The 16,248-nt window shown below is 45.1% G+C and overlaps 1 protein-coding gene across 2 annotated transcripts in view; it reads right to left on the bottom strand.

Annotated features, from left to right (window-relative positions):
- PDE11A (phosphodiesterase 11A) overlaps window positions 1-16,248 on the bottom strand; it is a 296,962-nt gene that overhangs the window by 247,383 nt on the left and 33,331 nt on the right. For both annotated transcript variants that reach the window (XM_054722954.1, XM_054722953.1), the window contains exon 2: window positions 15,006-15,164. In XM_054722954.1, coding sequence (XP_054578929.1) covers window positions 15,006-15,164 — 159 coding nt within the window. The remainder of the gene's footprint in view (window positions 1-15,005; window positions 15,165-16,248) is intronic.

The following is a 16,248-nucleotide window of genomic DNA, read 5'->3' on the forward strand; positions in this document are numbered from 1 at the left end:
GAATCTTGAAAATATTATATTAACTGAAAAAAAGCCAGTTATAAAGAACCACAAATTGTATGATTTCAATTATATGAATTTCCCATAGATAAATCCATAGACGGTAGACTGAGAGATCTAGAGGCAAATGGAGAGTTACTGCTAATAGGTGATTAAATGTTCTAAAATTGAGTGTGGTGATGGTTATACATCTCTACAAATATACTGAAAACGATTACATTGTATACTTTAAATGGGTGAATTGTATGGTATGTGAAATATTTGTCAATAAGGCTGTTATAAAAAATTAACTTTCAAACTCTTTGACCCAGTAATTCCAAACATCTGTTTGAACCATAGGAAATTACCAATATTTTTGGCCTACAAAACAGCAATTCAATATAGCTATCTTAAGATGTGGCCCAAGATTTATTTATAAAGAAGTTCATTCATTATAATTTTATAACATGATTTTGGAAATAACCTAAAAACTAAGGAATAAAATAATTAAACAAACTATTACATAATTATGTGGTAAATATAATATAAACATATAAGTTGCATCCTTGAAGAATTGCTTAAAGCATGATAAAATACTATGTGTACTACTTGATGCAAATTATGGAAATATATCTTTATTTATGGGTAAAAATAAAAAGGATAAAGAAATTCACCAAAAATTCTAACAGCATTATCTCTGAAAGTTAAGGTTGTGGGCGATTCTAGTTTTTGCAAATTTTTTATAAGCTTGTTTTACTTTGATAATTAGAAAATAATCTTATCGTAAAAGGAAAGGAAAATAAACCAAGAAAGACAGAGATCCCCAACTCGAAGATAGCCAAGTATACTTGGAATTCTACTGAATTTCACTTTTAATAAAACATAATTTGATTTAAGTTTTCAAAATTCCAATTCAAGTATTTCAGCGTTCTAAGGTAAAAAGAAGCAACACTAGACTAGTTATTCAGAGAAGACAGTTCTCAGTCTTAATCTGAAATCTCCAGTAAACAAGAGCCTACAGCACCCTGCTCCAGTTCTTCAGTGACAATTCTTTCTGCCAACAGTGCTTATTTATTTCAAAGCCATGATTGCAGATCACCCTTCCTTGTCCAAGGCCTGTACAAGTCAGAGATAGAACTTATAAGACAGTTTTTTGCTCATTTTTGCATTTTTAGAAGTGGCTTGACTAAAAGTTTATTTCATTTTCTGCCAACAATTAAAAGCCATGAGTGTAATGGCCCCTGAATGTCAGAATGCACCAAACTCCTCTCAGCCCCTGGCCTTTCCCTCCCCGATACCCCTGCAACCTGTCGGCCCAGCACTGACTATGCACAGCCTGGACGTCTTAACTTCCCTGGTTCAGATGATAGTTAATTGACATTGTACTAGTAATTGCAGCTTAATAATCCTGAGATGGTGCAGCACAAACATATTTGATGTAAACATAATGAAAATACAACACTTTTTTGTACTTTAAGTTTAGTGTTTCGGACAGTCTCGACTCCTTATGTGAACAGCTGGAGTTTAGAGGAAGAAATAGACTCAGTTGAAGAGTTTGTCAATTTATCATAGTTATTTGAGAGAGAACTTTGGAGCAAATCTTGCCTTCTAATAAAAGATCCTATTCTACCTCAAACCCTTTTTGATATTACCTAGACTTAATTAAGCACAGTCACATGAATAAAAGCTACAGAAAAAAATGTTGGATTATCTACATTTTTAAAATTATATAGCTAATCACTACTTGAAGTTATGTTATTTACTTATACATTTACTTTGTTTATTGTCTGTCTTCACCACAAGAATGTAGACTCGGAGAGGGCAGGAATTTTTGTCTATCTTATTCATCAGTTTAACACCAGTACTTAGAATAGTACCTCAAACGAAGTAGTGCCTACTAGGTAGAAACTCAATAAACAGTGAATGAATGCATGGTTTTCCACATAATAAAACACTATTCAGCCATTTAAAATGATGTTTGTATCCATGGTCACTCAAACTCTTCCCCATTTTGTTTTGCAACAATTATAGTCCTGTAACTAATCAAGTTTATTAGTTCATGGTCCTGCTATTTCATGATCCTGCTAAATGCAGACTATCTGACAATGTTCTGCAAATATATGAAAAGAGACAGGAAGGATGCTGTATCTAAACACTTACCATTTCCTTGTAACTCTTAGAAACATAAAAAGAGAAGCTAAGGAAGCAGGTAATTACAAATACCAGCATTTCAACCATCTGAGGACATCAGGATTTTTGCAAAGGGCCTGTAAATCTGCAGCCATAGTGCGGATTATTTGCAGCTGAAATACAAAATACACTGTGTATATATTGCCCTTTATTTTGTCAATTGTTGTATTAATGATTTTTTTAAAAATTCCTGAATATTTGGTCATTATTTATTTTCTCAATGAATGGTTAGTCAAAATCTAACTGCAGTCACTGGGGACAGCAGAAAAAAAAAGTTAAACTATAAAATATTAAGAACTACTATTTTTTTTTTTTTAAATTTCTTTATTGATTAAGGTGTCACATATTTGTCCTCATCCCCCCATTCCCATCCCACCCCTCTCCCCACGCATGCCCCAATCCTCTGTTGAACTTAACCGTTGGATAGGCTTATATGCATGCATACAGGTCCTTTGGTTGAACTCTCCCCCTCCCCCCACCCTCCCCCTACCCTCCCCTATCCTCCCTCTGAGGCCCGATAGTCCGATCGATGCCTCCTTGCTTCTGGTTCTGTTCTTGTTCCTCAGTCTATGTTGTTCATCATTTCCCCTAGATGAGCGAGATCATATGTCACTAGATATATACTAATAAGAACTGAATGTGAGACGAGCAATAATAGTTATGCTGACAGGCAAATGAATCAATCTGTAGTGAGCTTCCCCCTGGACCAACAGTTCTTTTGAGACCCAATTTCAATGTCTAGTAGTTCCTTATGTGTACATGTCAGCACTGACCCCTCAGTTCTGGATGGTGGACAAATGGTGGTAACGGAGGTCCGACTCCCTCTGGTTTGGTCTCGGCCGAACCCAGGGGCACGGCGTCACCCGGACTAAGGGGCACGTGGCCTCACCCATACCCAAGGGGCGCGTGGTCTCACCCGGGCCTGGGACCCAGCCTCACCCGGATGGATCCAGGGGCACACGGCCTCACCCAGACCCAGGATCTGGCTTCACCCGTACCCAGGGACGCTTGGCCTCTCCCAGACCCAGGGGCACGTGGCCTCACCCGGGCCTAGGTGCACGAGGCCTCACCCGGATCCAGGGACACATGGTCTCACCCGGACCCAGGGACGCTTGGCCTCTCCCAGGCCCAGGGTCACTTGGGCTCACCCGGGCCTAGGTGTACGAGGCCTCACCGGGATCCAGGGACACATGGTCTCACCCGGACCCAGGGACGCTTGGCCTCTCCCAGACCCAGGGCCACTTGGGCTCACCTGGGCCTAGGTGCACGCGGCCTAACCCGGATCCAGGGACACATGGTCTCACCCGGACCCAGGGATGCTTGGCCTCTCCCAGACCCAGGGCCACTTGGGCTCACCCGGGCCTAGGTGCACGAGGCCTCACCCGGATCCGGGGACACATGGTCGCACCCGGACCCAGGGACGCTTGGCCTCTCCCAGACCCAGGGCCACTTGGGCTCACCCGGGCCTAGGTGCACGCGGCCTCACCCGGATCCAGGGACACATGGTCTCACCCGGACCCAGGGATGCTTGGCCTCTCCCAGACCCAGGGCCACTTGGGCTCACCCGGGCCTAGGTGCACGAGGCCTCACCCGGATCCGGGGACAGATGGTCACACCCGGACCCAGGGACGCTTGGCCTCTCCCAGACCCAGGGCCACTTGGGCTCACCCGGGCCTAGGTGCACGCGGCCTCACCGGGATCCAGGGACACATGGTCTCACCCGGACCCAGGGATGCTTGGCCTCTCCCAGACCCAGGGCCACTTGGGCTCACCCGGGCCTAGGTGCACGAGGCCTCACCCGGATCCAGGGACACTTGGTCTCACCCGAACCGAGGGACGCTTGGCCTCTCCCAGACCCAGGGCCACTTGGGCTCACCCGGGCCTAGGTGCACGAGGCCTCATCCGGATCCAGGGACACATGGTCGCACCCGGACCCAGGGACGCTTGGCCTCTCCCAGACCCAGGGCCACTTGGGCTCACCCGGGCCTAGGTGCACGAGGCCTCACCCGGATCCGGGGACAGATGGTCACACCCGGACCCAGGGACGCTTGGCCTCTCCCAGACCCAGGGCCACTTGGGCTCACCCGGGCCTAGGTGCACGCGGCCTCACCCGGATCCAGGGACACATGGTCTCACCCGGACCCAGGGAAGCTAGGCCTCTCCCAGACCCAGGGCCACTTGGGCTCACCCGGGCCTAGGTGCACGGGGCCTCACCCGGATCCAGGGACACATGGTCTCACCCGGACCCAGGGACGCTTGGCCTCTCCCAGACCCAGGGCCACTTGGGCTCACCCGGGCCTAGGTGCATGAGGCCTCACCCGGATCCAGGGACACATGGTCGCACCCGGACCCAGGGACGCTTGGCCTCTCCCAGACCCAGGGCCACTTGGGCTCACCCGGGCCTAGGTGCACGCGGCCTCACCCGGATCCAGGGACACATGGTCTCACCCGGACCCAGGGATGCTTGGCCTCTCCCAGACCCAGGGCCACTTGGGCTCACCCGGGCCTAGGCGCACGAGGCCTCACCCGGATCCAGGGACACATGGTCTCACCCGGACCGAGGGACGCTTGGCCTCTCCCAGACCCAGGGCCACTTGGGCTCACCCGGGCCTAGGTGCACGAGGCCTCACCCGGATCCTGGGACACATGGTCTCACCCGGACCGAGGGACGCTTGGCCTCTCCCAGACCCAGGGCCACTTGGGCTCACCCGGGCCTAGGTGCACGAGGTCTCACCCGGATCCAGGGACCCATGGTCTCACCCGGACCCAGGGACGCCTGGCCTCCCCCACACCCAGGGGCACGTGGCCTCACCCGGGCCTAGGCGCACGAGGCCTCACCCGGATCCAGGGACACACGGTCTCACCTGGACCCAGGGACGCCTGGCCTCCCCCAGACCCAGGGGCACGTGGCCTCACCCGGGCCTAGGCGCACGAGGCCTCACCCGGATCCAGGGACACACGGTCTCACCCGGACCCAGGGACGCCTGGCCTCCCCCAGACCCAGGGGCACGCGGCCCCACCCGGGCCTAGGTGCACGAGGCCCCACCCGGATCCAGGGACACATGGTCTCTCCCGGACCTAGGGGTGCGTGGCCTCTCTCAGACCCAGGGGCACGTGGCCTCACCTGGACCGAGGTGCACGAAGCCACCCGGACCCAGGGGCGCGTTACCTCTCTCAGACCCCTGGTCGCGTGTTCTCACCCGGATCCAGGGGCTCACGGCCTCACCCGGACTCGGGACCCAGCCTTACCCGGATCCAGGGGCTCACGGCCTCACCCGGACCCAGGGTTCAGATTCGCCCGGACCCAGGGGCACATGGCCTCACCCGAACCCGGAATCCAGCTTCACCTGGACCCAGGGGCGCGTGGCCTCACCCAAACCCACGGGGCGTGAGGCCTCACCTAGACCCAGAGGCGTGTGACCACATCTGAGCCCAGAGGCTCGCAGGCTCGCCTGGACTCGGGTCTCAGCGGGGTTTCGTCTTCTTGATCCCCATTCCTGTTGGTCAATTCCCTCTCAGCAATTCCTTCGGTCATTTTCTCAGAGCTCCAGGGCGGCTGCCGCAGAACTTGTTGGGCGGCGGGCTCGGCAAGGCTCCGGTGTGCCCGGTGCCCGGCGGTGGGCTGGTCCGGTGTCGCTGCGTCGGCCCTTGGGTCTGCAACGGTGGCCAGTCGCTGAGCGTGCGCACCTGGCCACTTCGGGGCATTGAGATTCTTGAAGGACTCGGAGGTCAGCAAGCACGGAGTCTCCCATCCCATGTCTCCCAGGGGCTCGTCTGTCCGTGCTCGGCAGCGAGTGGAGCCGTCCCCTCAGCCGGAGACCGCCGGGGGAACTGCGCCGAGCACGTTCCTGGCCACCATTGTGTCGCCTGAGCCATAGTTCTTAAAGTGTGGACTTTGGGTCACCGGCATCAGCATCATCCTGCGTACCCTTCTCTTTTATTCTAGTTGTAGAGCATCTGCTCAGCCAGCCCCCCGGGATTTCTGGCTGGTGTCTGCTCTGCTCTCCCGTTGTAGTCTCAATATTGTTGTGGTAGGCAACGATCAGGCTGCCGCCCTATGTCTCCATCTTGGTCCTCCTTTGTACAGTTAAGTCTTGATTGTTGTTGGTGTCACTGGGAGGAATTGTCCTCCAGGCCAATTGGCCGTGAGGACCCTCTTTGTCCATATAGGAAGAGTTGCTGTGCAGGAGACATGTTTGTGGGCCGGGTCTTGATGCAGCAATGCCTTGGCGCTCACTGAGTCTGCCTCTAGAATGCCTCCCTTATGCAAGTGATTGAAATCTGGTGTCATCTCCCACCAACCACTAGATGCCCTCGTTTCTGGGTCTCCAATGCAGTGTGGGTCAGCCACTACCTGAGGCACTCAGCAGGAAAAAGCTTCTGCTCAGCTTGGCTGGGGCGGAGCTACAGGGTGGAGCCTACAACCTTGGCTTCCTGTCAGCCCCGCCCTATGAGGCTCCTGTGTCTGTGTCCCTCTGTATTCCTTGCAAACACCTCTGAGAGAAACGCGCCCTGGAGTTTCGCCCACTGCCAAACAGGTCCAGTCCCTCCCCTAATGAATCTGGACTCCCAGATTCTCGCCTGGAACTGGGTTTCAGTGCAGTTGGAACTGGGTCTCAGCGCAGTCTGGCGTCCCTGTCTCCTTCCCAGCAGGGCCACCCAGTGGCGCAGGCAAAAGTCCGTCCTCTGCGCACCTTCCAGTGCGCGCGTCTGGAGCTGCCGCTTCTCTGTGCCTCCGCCACCACAGCCCAAATTCATTCCCCCAGCGTGCGCCTGGCTTCCCAGGGTTTCGCCCGGAACTGGGGTTCAGTGCAGTCGGAACTGGGGTTCAGCACGGTCCTGAACTTATGTCTCCTTCCCGCTAGGGCAGTTCAGTGGCGCAGGCAACAGTCCGTCCTTTGCGCCCCTTCCCGTGCGCGCCTCTGGAGCTCTGCCTTCCCCCGCTCCTCTGTGCTTGCGCCCCACAGCCCAGATTCATTCCCCCAGCCTGCGCCTGGCTTCCCAGGGTTTCGCCCGGAACTGGCGCTCAGTGCAGTCGGAGCCGGCGCTTAGCGCACTCCGGAGCCTTTATCTCCTTCCTGCCAGTGAACGCCGGCCAGGCCGTCAGTCGCCCCTTCCTCTCCGGCTCCATCCTCCCCGCAGGCGCGCGTGCTCCTGTCTCCGCCAGTTTCTCCATACCTCAGGCTTTTACGGCTCCCCCGATTGTCCCCGTGGCCTTCTCCTTCCCCCCAGCTGTGGGCATTTCAGTCCGCCAGCTCTCCTGTGGTTCTGGACGATGTCCGTTCTGACCTCTAGTTGTACCTTTGAAATTGTTGTGCCCGGCTGCAGGTTAGGTGTTTCACCTATGCCGCCATCTTGGTTTCTCCCAAGAACTACTATTAAGGACAAATAATAATCACTGCCAGAATAGTCCTACTTAGTCTGAGATGACAGAATTTAATTTAAGCCTTGAAAGAGGGTGAAGAAGAGGAGGATTTTGTGCAGGTAGGTAAGAATATAAGTAAAGGTATGTCAGTGGGAAGCACAAGACCAAATCAGTTCTTCTTGAATGTTAACCCAAAGCTGGGCCCTGGCAGGCAGCCTTGCCTTCTTACCCCGAAGTTAGACTCTACCTAGGGAAGAGGAAGAGAACAGAACTAGAAGTCTACAATAATTCTTCTCCAACAGGAAAACTCCCTGATGTCAGTTCTGACAGGTACAGTGCTGGGAATAGTCTTCTTGTAAATCTTGCTTGTTTCAGAATCTCCTGGTCAGAGATAGGCCAGTGGACATACAAAATGTGAACAATGGGTCTCTGAGGCTCTTGCATTTTCACAGTGATTATATGGGACCCGGGGAGTAGCTGTTAAAAGGCAGAGTGCAATGACTAGACAGTTTAAAAGTAGATAAAGTGTTGCAATCAACAAGTGATGAGAATTCGATCCAAATTTTTCCAGGACTAAAATCTTACTGGTCAAATATAACTTACAATCATGAGCCATCTATTGAGACTTTTAAAACCTTTTTGCTAAACACTGATTATTAATTATAATTTTATTGCAACAGATTTGAAAATCTGAGTTAATTGCAATATATGCAGAAAAAGGATAAGAACACAAAGGCCACTTCTTATAATTAGTTAATTCACTGCTCGCTTAGCATTTGAATATCCAAAAGACAATGGAGTATAATTGAAAAACATAAATTTGCCTGACAGAGTGGTTGTAATCCCACTACCACATATATAACAAGCTTTTTAAACAACTTTTTTAAAGATTTATCTTTATTGTTTAAAGTATTACAGATGTCCTCTTTCTTCCCCATTGACCCTTTCCACCCGCCCTCACTCCCCACCCCCACCTCCAGGCCTTCACAACACTACTAAACAACTTTTTGAAAAGTACATTTGTGTAGAAACTAACTCTTCATATGACAGAAGAAACTTGTCCATCTTTACTCCCATTTTGTTGATTTTATTAAACTGACTAGTTGTTTAAGTATAAGTTATTATGACAGAACCAGAGCATGCAGCCACGACTAAAGGCTTTTAAATAAAAAATGAAAATCAGCCCAGCCAGTGTGGCTCAGTGGTTGAGCATCGATCTATGAACCAGGAGATCACCGTTTGATTCCCAAGTCAGAGCACATGCCAGGGTTGTGGGTTCCATCCCCATTGTGGGGATGCAGAAGGCAGCCAATCAATGATTCTCTCTCGTCATTGATGTTTCCATCTCTCTCTCCCTCTCCCTTCCTCTCTTAAATCAAAACAAATATATATATATATATATATATATATATATATATATATATACATATATATACATATATATATACATATGTATATATATATATATATATATATATATATATTTTATTTTTTTTTTAAGAAAAATCAATCTTATGCCAGTCAAATTCCATGCAAGTCACATATCTGTGAGCTGCATTCAGTCTTCTGGGACCACCAATTTGTAACTCCTATGAGCATGATGTATTCAACATCCATTCTCCTAACAAAAGTGAATTGAATTTCTTTTGCAGCCTTGACATCTCACCAGGATCCTAAACATTGGGGCTTTGCACAGTCAGGAACAGCTTAAAAATGTAAGGCCAAGTGCTTATAAAATCTTCTGAGTCTCAGACCTGTTGCATATAACAAGACTCTAGCTTCTGTGATACACATTAGCATCATCCATGCACTTTCCTCAACACCAATTGGCAGGGCAGGGTCACCCATAACAAGTTCCTGGAATGTGGCCAGTCCGGAGGCAGCCAAGCTCAGTTGGCTGCATCCCAGCTATGCAGGGTGCCCGAACATGTTGACAGCAAGGAGAGCAGAAGGATAGCTGAACACTCCAAATAATGCGCTGGAGAGAGGTGACCATAGGCTAAAGAAACCCTATGGAGATTAGCCAAAGAACAACTTCAAGCCACAACTACTTGCACGTCAGACTGTTGGAAAGTAACTGCAGTGCACATATTCTTCGTGCAACACCGCAGTAAGAAATGGCTCCTTGGGGCCCAGGGATAGGCAACCTGGTAAGGGTGGATAAGAGCCTGTGCTCATTTCCAGATACCAGGTTTCATCTGGAGTGCCCATACATCTTAATAGGTAACAAATGTTTGCTCCCATCCAGGTCTCATTATTTTATTCTGCAAAAGATACCTCCCTTCTCTCACCCAGGAATGATGAAATGACAAATTAATTGGATCTCATACCACCTAAATCAGCTAGCTTGTACATATCACTGAAAAACAGGCACATTTGCTGCAAACCCATGAAGTGAAACAGAAAATTCCAGTCATCTCTTCTGTATGACCTGCCTTTGGGTGCACTTACAACATGAATTACCAAACACGTCATTTGTTGGGATGTAGCTTAAATTATTAACATGTGCTCATGGCAGACTATATGTCATACAATACTCTAACCACGGCTGATTAAATTATCGCTAATTTATGCAAAAACTTTAAAGAGCATAATGATTTTAATGTCATTAAAAGGGAAGTCTGGCTTAGAAATAGATGGTGAGATTTCATAAAGCTTATTGAATGATAATTAGTACTATAGATCTATTATCTATTTTACTCTTCACAACAACCCTGTTATGGAAGTTCTAAAGTAAAGAGGGGTTGAGTGCCCTGGCCAGGTGGCTCAGTTATCTGAAGCATCATCCTGTCCACCAAGAGGTTGTGGGTTCGATTCCAGTTCAGGGCACATACCTAGGTTGTGGGTTCCATCCCAGTCAGGGTGCTTACGGGAGGCAACTGATCAATGTTTCTCTCTAACATCAATATTTCTCTCTCAATCTCTCTCTAAAATCAATAAACATATCCCCAGGTGATAATTTTTTTAAAAAAGGATTGAGCAGCCCTAACCGTTTAGCTCAGTGGATAGATCGTCGGCCTGCAGACTGAAGGGTCCCAGGTTCGATTCGGTCAAGGGCATGTACCTAGGTTGCGAGCACATCCCCAGTAGGGGGTGTGCAGGAGGCAGCTGATTGTTGTTTCTCTCTCATTGATGTTTCTAACTCTCTCTCCCTCTCCCTTCCTCTCTGTAAAAAATCAATAAAATATATATTTTTTTAAAAAGGATTGAACAGCTTGCTCAAGGTCACAGCTAAAATACAGCAGGGTGAAGACTGAATCTGCCTTGAAGGCCATCTGATCTGAAGCCCTTACCTAACACTAAGCACCAGGCTTCCTCTTCCCTTCCTTGTTTCCTTCCTTGTAGGTAGCATTGAAATTACTATTGCTGAAATTCTACTGGTGGATGTGGGAGAAGGTTGTCTGAAGCCTGCCTGGCCGACTAAGGAAAAGTAATTTGAGTTTTAAAATGTGAACTGAATGAAGATGGCAGCACTCTGCAAGAAGAGGTACATGTGTGCTGCTACCATTAGAAATAGAATCAATATTTCTGAAAGCTATTTGGTAACTTGGAATGAGAGCTATAAACCTCTTCTTGTCCTTTGGCTCAGTAATTTCAGTCTTTGGAGTATACTCCAAGGAAATAACATAAAAGATAAAGGTAATTTGTTCCAGATGTTCAATCAGGGGCTATTTGTATTTGTGAAAAACTGGAAACAACCCAAATTTTCAGTAATAGGACAGTGACTAAGCAAACTAGGCTACGTAGAAAAAGAAAAAAGGAAACTTTATAATCCCTAGAAATAGCACTGTAGACTACACTGATGTGTAGATATATATGTAAGAAATAACTTCACATTAAAAAGTAGAATACAAATTAGTGGAAGCATAACCTTGTACAATCAAGTAAGACAGTGCATACATTAACAATCACACAAGAGAACTGTGAATTTATAAAGAAGTGTATCTCTCATTTCATTGTTGAAATTCCAAAGGTGGAACTGGCATATAGATTATGCTTAATAAAAACCTACAGACTTAAATCATACAGAGATTTTTGTTTTTTAATCCTCACCCGAGGATATTTTTCCATTGATTTTCAGAGAGCGTGGAAGAAAGAGGGCCCACAACAGAGGTACGTGCCCTTGCCCGGAATTTGGTCTGGGACCCTTTGGTCTGCAGTCTGAAGCTCTATCCACTGAGCAAGCCAGCTAGGGCTACACAGAGGTAATTTTTTAACTGAGACCTGACTATATCTCACATGTATTAATGGGCTGTCAGTAAAAACTAATCTTTTATAAGGACTTACTATGTGCTAGGCACTGTTCCAAGTCCTTCCCCTGTAATCATTTAATCCCCCTACAGCCCTATAAGTATTATTATTATTATAACATCTCTTCTAAGAGGAGGAAACTGGAGCACAGGGAGGCTAAATAACTTGCCCATGGTTACATAGGCTCTAGCCGAGGTAAAATTTCAATCCTGGTAGACACACATTTGGCCTGTATGCCACCATTATGCCACAACACCTTCTCTTACTTGAAAGAAGTATCTAGTGCCTGTTCTTTCCAGTTAATGATTTCTAGATTTTGCACTTTTCTTCCTCACCACTCCTGTTTGGTTTATCTATAATAATAAAAGGGTAACATGCTAATTGGACTGGATGTCTTCCAGATGTCCTTCCTGATGAAGCCGGGGCCAGAGGGAAGCCGGTGCCAGCAACCGGAAGAAGGGCCTACTCTTGCATGAATTTTCGTGCATCAGGACTCTAGTAATATACAGATTCCTTGTAGAAAAGAACAATTACCAGATACACAATTTGAGATAAACACAATCTGCCTGCCCTAACTGGTAAGGCTTCTTCTGAGAAGTGAGACTAGAGTAGGGTTTTTTAATCAGGAGAGGGAATTGGAAAGGTTGGGAAATAAAATGCTACTGTGGGAACATGGGATTGTTACAGAGGAGAAAAACACATTTGGAGCAAAGAAATACTCAAATGAGGTTGAATCTAAGAAATAATTTGCCTGGGGATAAATAACAAAAATAGAAGAACATTTTTAAATTCGTTGGAGAAAATGAAGTTCAAAAATAAAAATGTATGTTCTACACTTGCCTACTTTCTTATATTTTTTAAAAGTATTTGTCATGTATGGTCTTATTTAATTCTCATGCTGTAGAATGGTGGATAGCATAATTAACAGGTGAAGAAACCGAGAGTTAGAGAGTAAATGGCTCACCCAAAGCAGAGTGCTTGTCCTTAGCCAAGCATGAACTCGGTAGAGCTAAACATTGATGCTGTTCAAGATAGGTACAAACCCCTGCGCAGACTATGCAGAGCTCATGAAGCCCTAGCTCATAAGTATAAATCCACTGAGAAATTCCAGAAAACAAATCTAACATGAATGGAATCAGAAATCAGAATTAAAAAAATAATGGGATCTGACTCAATAACAAGGGCAGAGTGAAGGCAGGACTACATCTAAGTATAAACTAAATGTTTGGGAGATGCCATGGGCATGTAGTTGTTATTTGGGAAGGCACACAGCTCACATCTTTTTATCCAAATCCCTATAAGAGGCACATTATTACAGGACTCTCTCATCTTATGTACAAAACGCACAAAAGGAAATTTTTACATCCCATGGAAACATTTGCAGTGACCTACATTTTATAAGTTTCTAAATTCCTCACCTTCTCACCTGAGTATGTCTTATGAAGGCCTATCCTTTCTTCAGAATTCAGATCAAATGCCATCTCTTTCAAGAAGCCTTTTAAGATTCTTCAACTGAATCTAATCCTCCTTTACCTAGGCACCCATAGCATGTCCTGGACATTTCATTGCTGAACTTACCTCTGGCTTGTGCAGCTCCAAGATGGAGTAACACGTTTGAGATTTCTCTCTGTGCTTCCTATGACATCAACACACATGCCTTGCACATTTTCCTCATTCATTCAATTGGTAAGAAATTGTCTGAGGCCCTATCAGGCTCTATAGGTTTATAAACCTTTTCTGGGGTTTGGGCTGTTCAAATTCAACTACAGAAATGACCTCAATAAAGGACTCTTTTCACTTAAAAATCTTCTTTCCTTATAATCATATATTATATTGACCTTTTGTACCAGATATTTGCATTCATTTAATGCTTTAGTAATTAGCATTGGCAAGTAGATACCTTATATCCATAAGGTTAAATTATAAAGTGTCTTTTTTTCAAGATAATAGATTCTTTAATTTTGTACATTTTTTATTGTTTAAAATATTACATATGTCTCCTTTTTCCCCCAATTGACACCCCCCCAAGCCACTCCCACCCCCAAGGGCAAGTCCCCACTGCCCCAGTGTCTGTGTCCATTGGTTAAGCTAATATGCATGCATACAGGTCCTTTGGTTGATCTCGAATCCCCCCTCCTCCTTCCCCTGCCTTTTCTCTAAGGTTGGACAGTCTGTTCTGGATCTATTTTTGTTCACCAGTTTATGTTGATCATTACATCCCACAAATGAGTGAGATCATGTGATATTTATCTTGCTCCGACTGGCTTATTTTGTTTAGCATAATGCTCTCCAGTTCCATCCATGCTGTTGCAAATGGTAAAAGTTCTTCCTTTTTTATAGCAGTGCAGGATTCCATTATGTAGATGTACCACCGTTTTTTAATCCACTCCTCTGCTGATGAGCACTTAGGCTGTTTCCAAATCTTAGCTATTGTAAATTGTTCTGCTATGAACATAGGGGTGTAAAGTGTCTTTTTTAATCAAATAGGATTATGGCAGTCATTAAACTTAAACTAACTTGAGATTTGCTTTTTCCACAAATCTTAAAAATATTCCACCCGATTCCATTTCATCTGAAGGTAAGAGCTTTAAAATCAGAACTTCAGCTCTTTGAAAAGTCTCTCTTGTAATATGAGATGGGGAATAAACTACTGGTGAAAGAACTTCAAATTTATGAGCAAAAAGTACATCACTTCTACCAAGGTCAATTGCTCTTCAGGAATGAAAATCATGTTCTTTTTATTAGCTATTTGAAATAATAATTAATATTCATTTAATTGAGGTTTTTATATAAGAACTGAGAGAACAGTTCTTTGTAGTTGTTATAAAAATACAACAGAAAGTGCTGAGTTTCTGAAACACAGTAATCTTTCTATCTCCCCTGTTTTCCATTGGACCATGTGTGGTGGTGGTGTGATCCTTGATTGAAAAGCTTACTTAGTATAAGGAAGATAAAGACCAGGGAATAATAAGAATACTACTGAAGCTTGTAATGAAAAGCAAGCTAAGAAAACGACTAAGTAATTATTTTCAATTATACCACATTCTGTAAAATATCAAAAGCTCCCATTACATTTTGTATAACATGAGAAAAAGCTCTTTGATTCATGAATGGGCTAATCCAACAGCTATTCATTCACACAATTCCTGTCCTTTTCAGGGAGAATAACAATCAGTAACCAAGAAGGAGAATGAAAGTCATGAAAGGCATGAAATCTTACTTTTTCATCATCTTCAGTAAATGGAGCACCTTCAGGAATCTTATTTATCGCTTGGGCCACACCAATAATCTCGCCATCACTGCTTCGGATAGGCATGCACAATAGTGATTTTGTCTTGTATCCAGTTAGCTTGTCGATTTCATCATTGAATCGTCTATCCTAAAAATAAGACAGAGAGAGTATTAACTGCAATATGCAGTCAGAGAGGAGAGAAAAATGTACAAAGGTGGGTAAAAGTAGGTTTACAGTTGTGACTACGTGAAACAGTTAATAAAGCTATTGTAATAATCATAACCTGCATGTCTTTTTCCATACAAACAGCTATGAATCTACTTTTCCTACCCCTGTATTTCTGTGTAAGGTACCTTATCAAGGGCAACTTTAGCCTACAAATTTTTAATAACAACAACAGATTGGACTTCATGTTGAATTCACTAAAGAAATATAAATGAAAACAAATCACCACCATAATTGTTAGCCAAGAGAGGAACTTTAATCCTGACTACATGTCAAAATTGGGGAGGGGAAAGTGTTTTGAATGGAACTCCACACTATGTTATTTATTAAAATGTGTTATTTCATATAGATACCTGGCTATGAAGTATCATAAAAAAATACATAATAAATATATATTAAGCACTATGAAAAAATATTCAGAAAAGCACTACTTTACTTTTGGTCAAATGATTCAGTAAAAAACAAACCTCTGAGCCCATAGTGATACTTTTTAAATAATTTTTTAAAGTACAGTGGGGAGGAAAGAGATAAAAGGCTTCTTTATAGAATGTCAGCTAAAAAATGTAGAAGGAATGGTGAAATTATATAATACCTATTTATTATTATTTTTTTTTTAAATATATATATTTTATTGATTTTTCACAGAGAGGAAGGGAGAGGGATAGAGAGCTAGAAACATCGATGAGAGAGAGACATCGACCAGCTGCCTGCTGCACACCCCCCACCGGGGGATGTGCCCGCAACCATTGTACATGCCCTTGACCGGAATCGAACCTGGGACCTTCCAGTCCGCAGACCGACGCTCTATCCACTGAGCCAAACCGGTTTCGGCAATACCTATTTATTGTAACTACCAAAATAATAATGGATACAGGCAAGGACCATCAATACAGGCTAATACCATTGGATGAAAGGTTGTTGTTAAACAGGATATTAACATAATCTTAAAGTGACATCGTAAAGATTCCTTATTAAATTCAAAAGGAAAGATGTCTTTATCATGAAG

Source organism: Eptesicus fuscus, chromosome 11 (genome assembly GCF_027574615.1).
Source record: "Eptesicus fuscus isolate TK198812 chromosome 11, DD_ASM_mEF_20220401, whole genome shotgun sequence".
NCBI classification, from domain to species: Eukaryota; Metazoa; Chordata; class Mammalia; order Chiroptera; family Vespertilionidae; genus Eptesicus; species Eptesicus fuscus.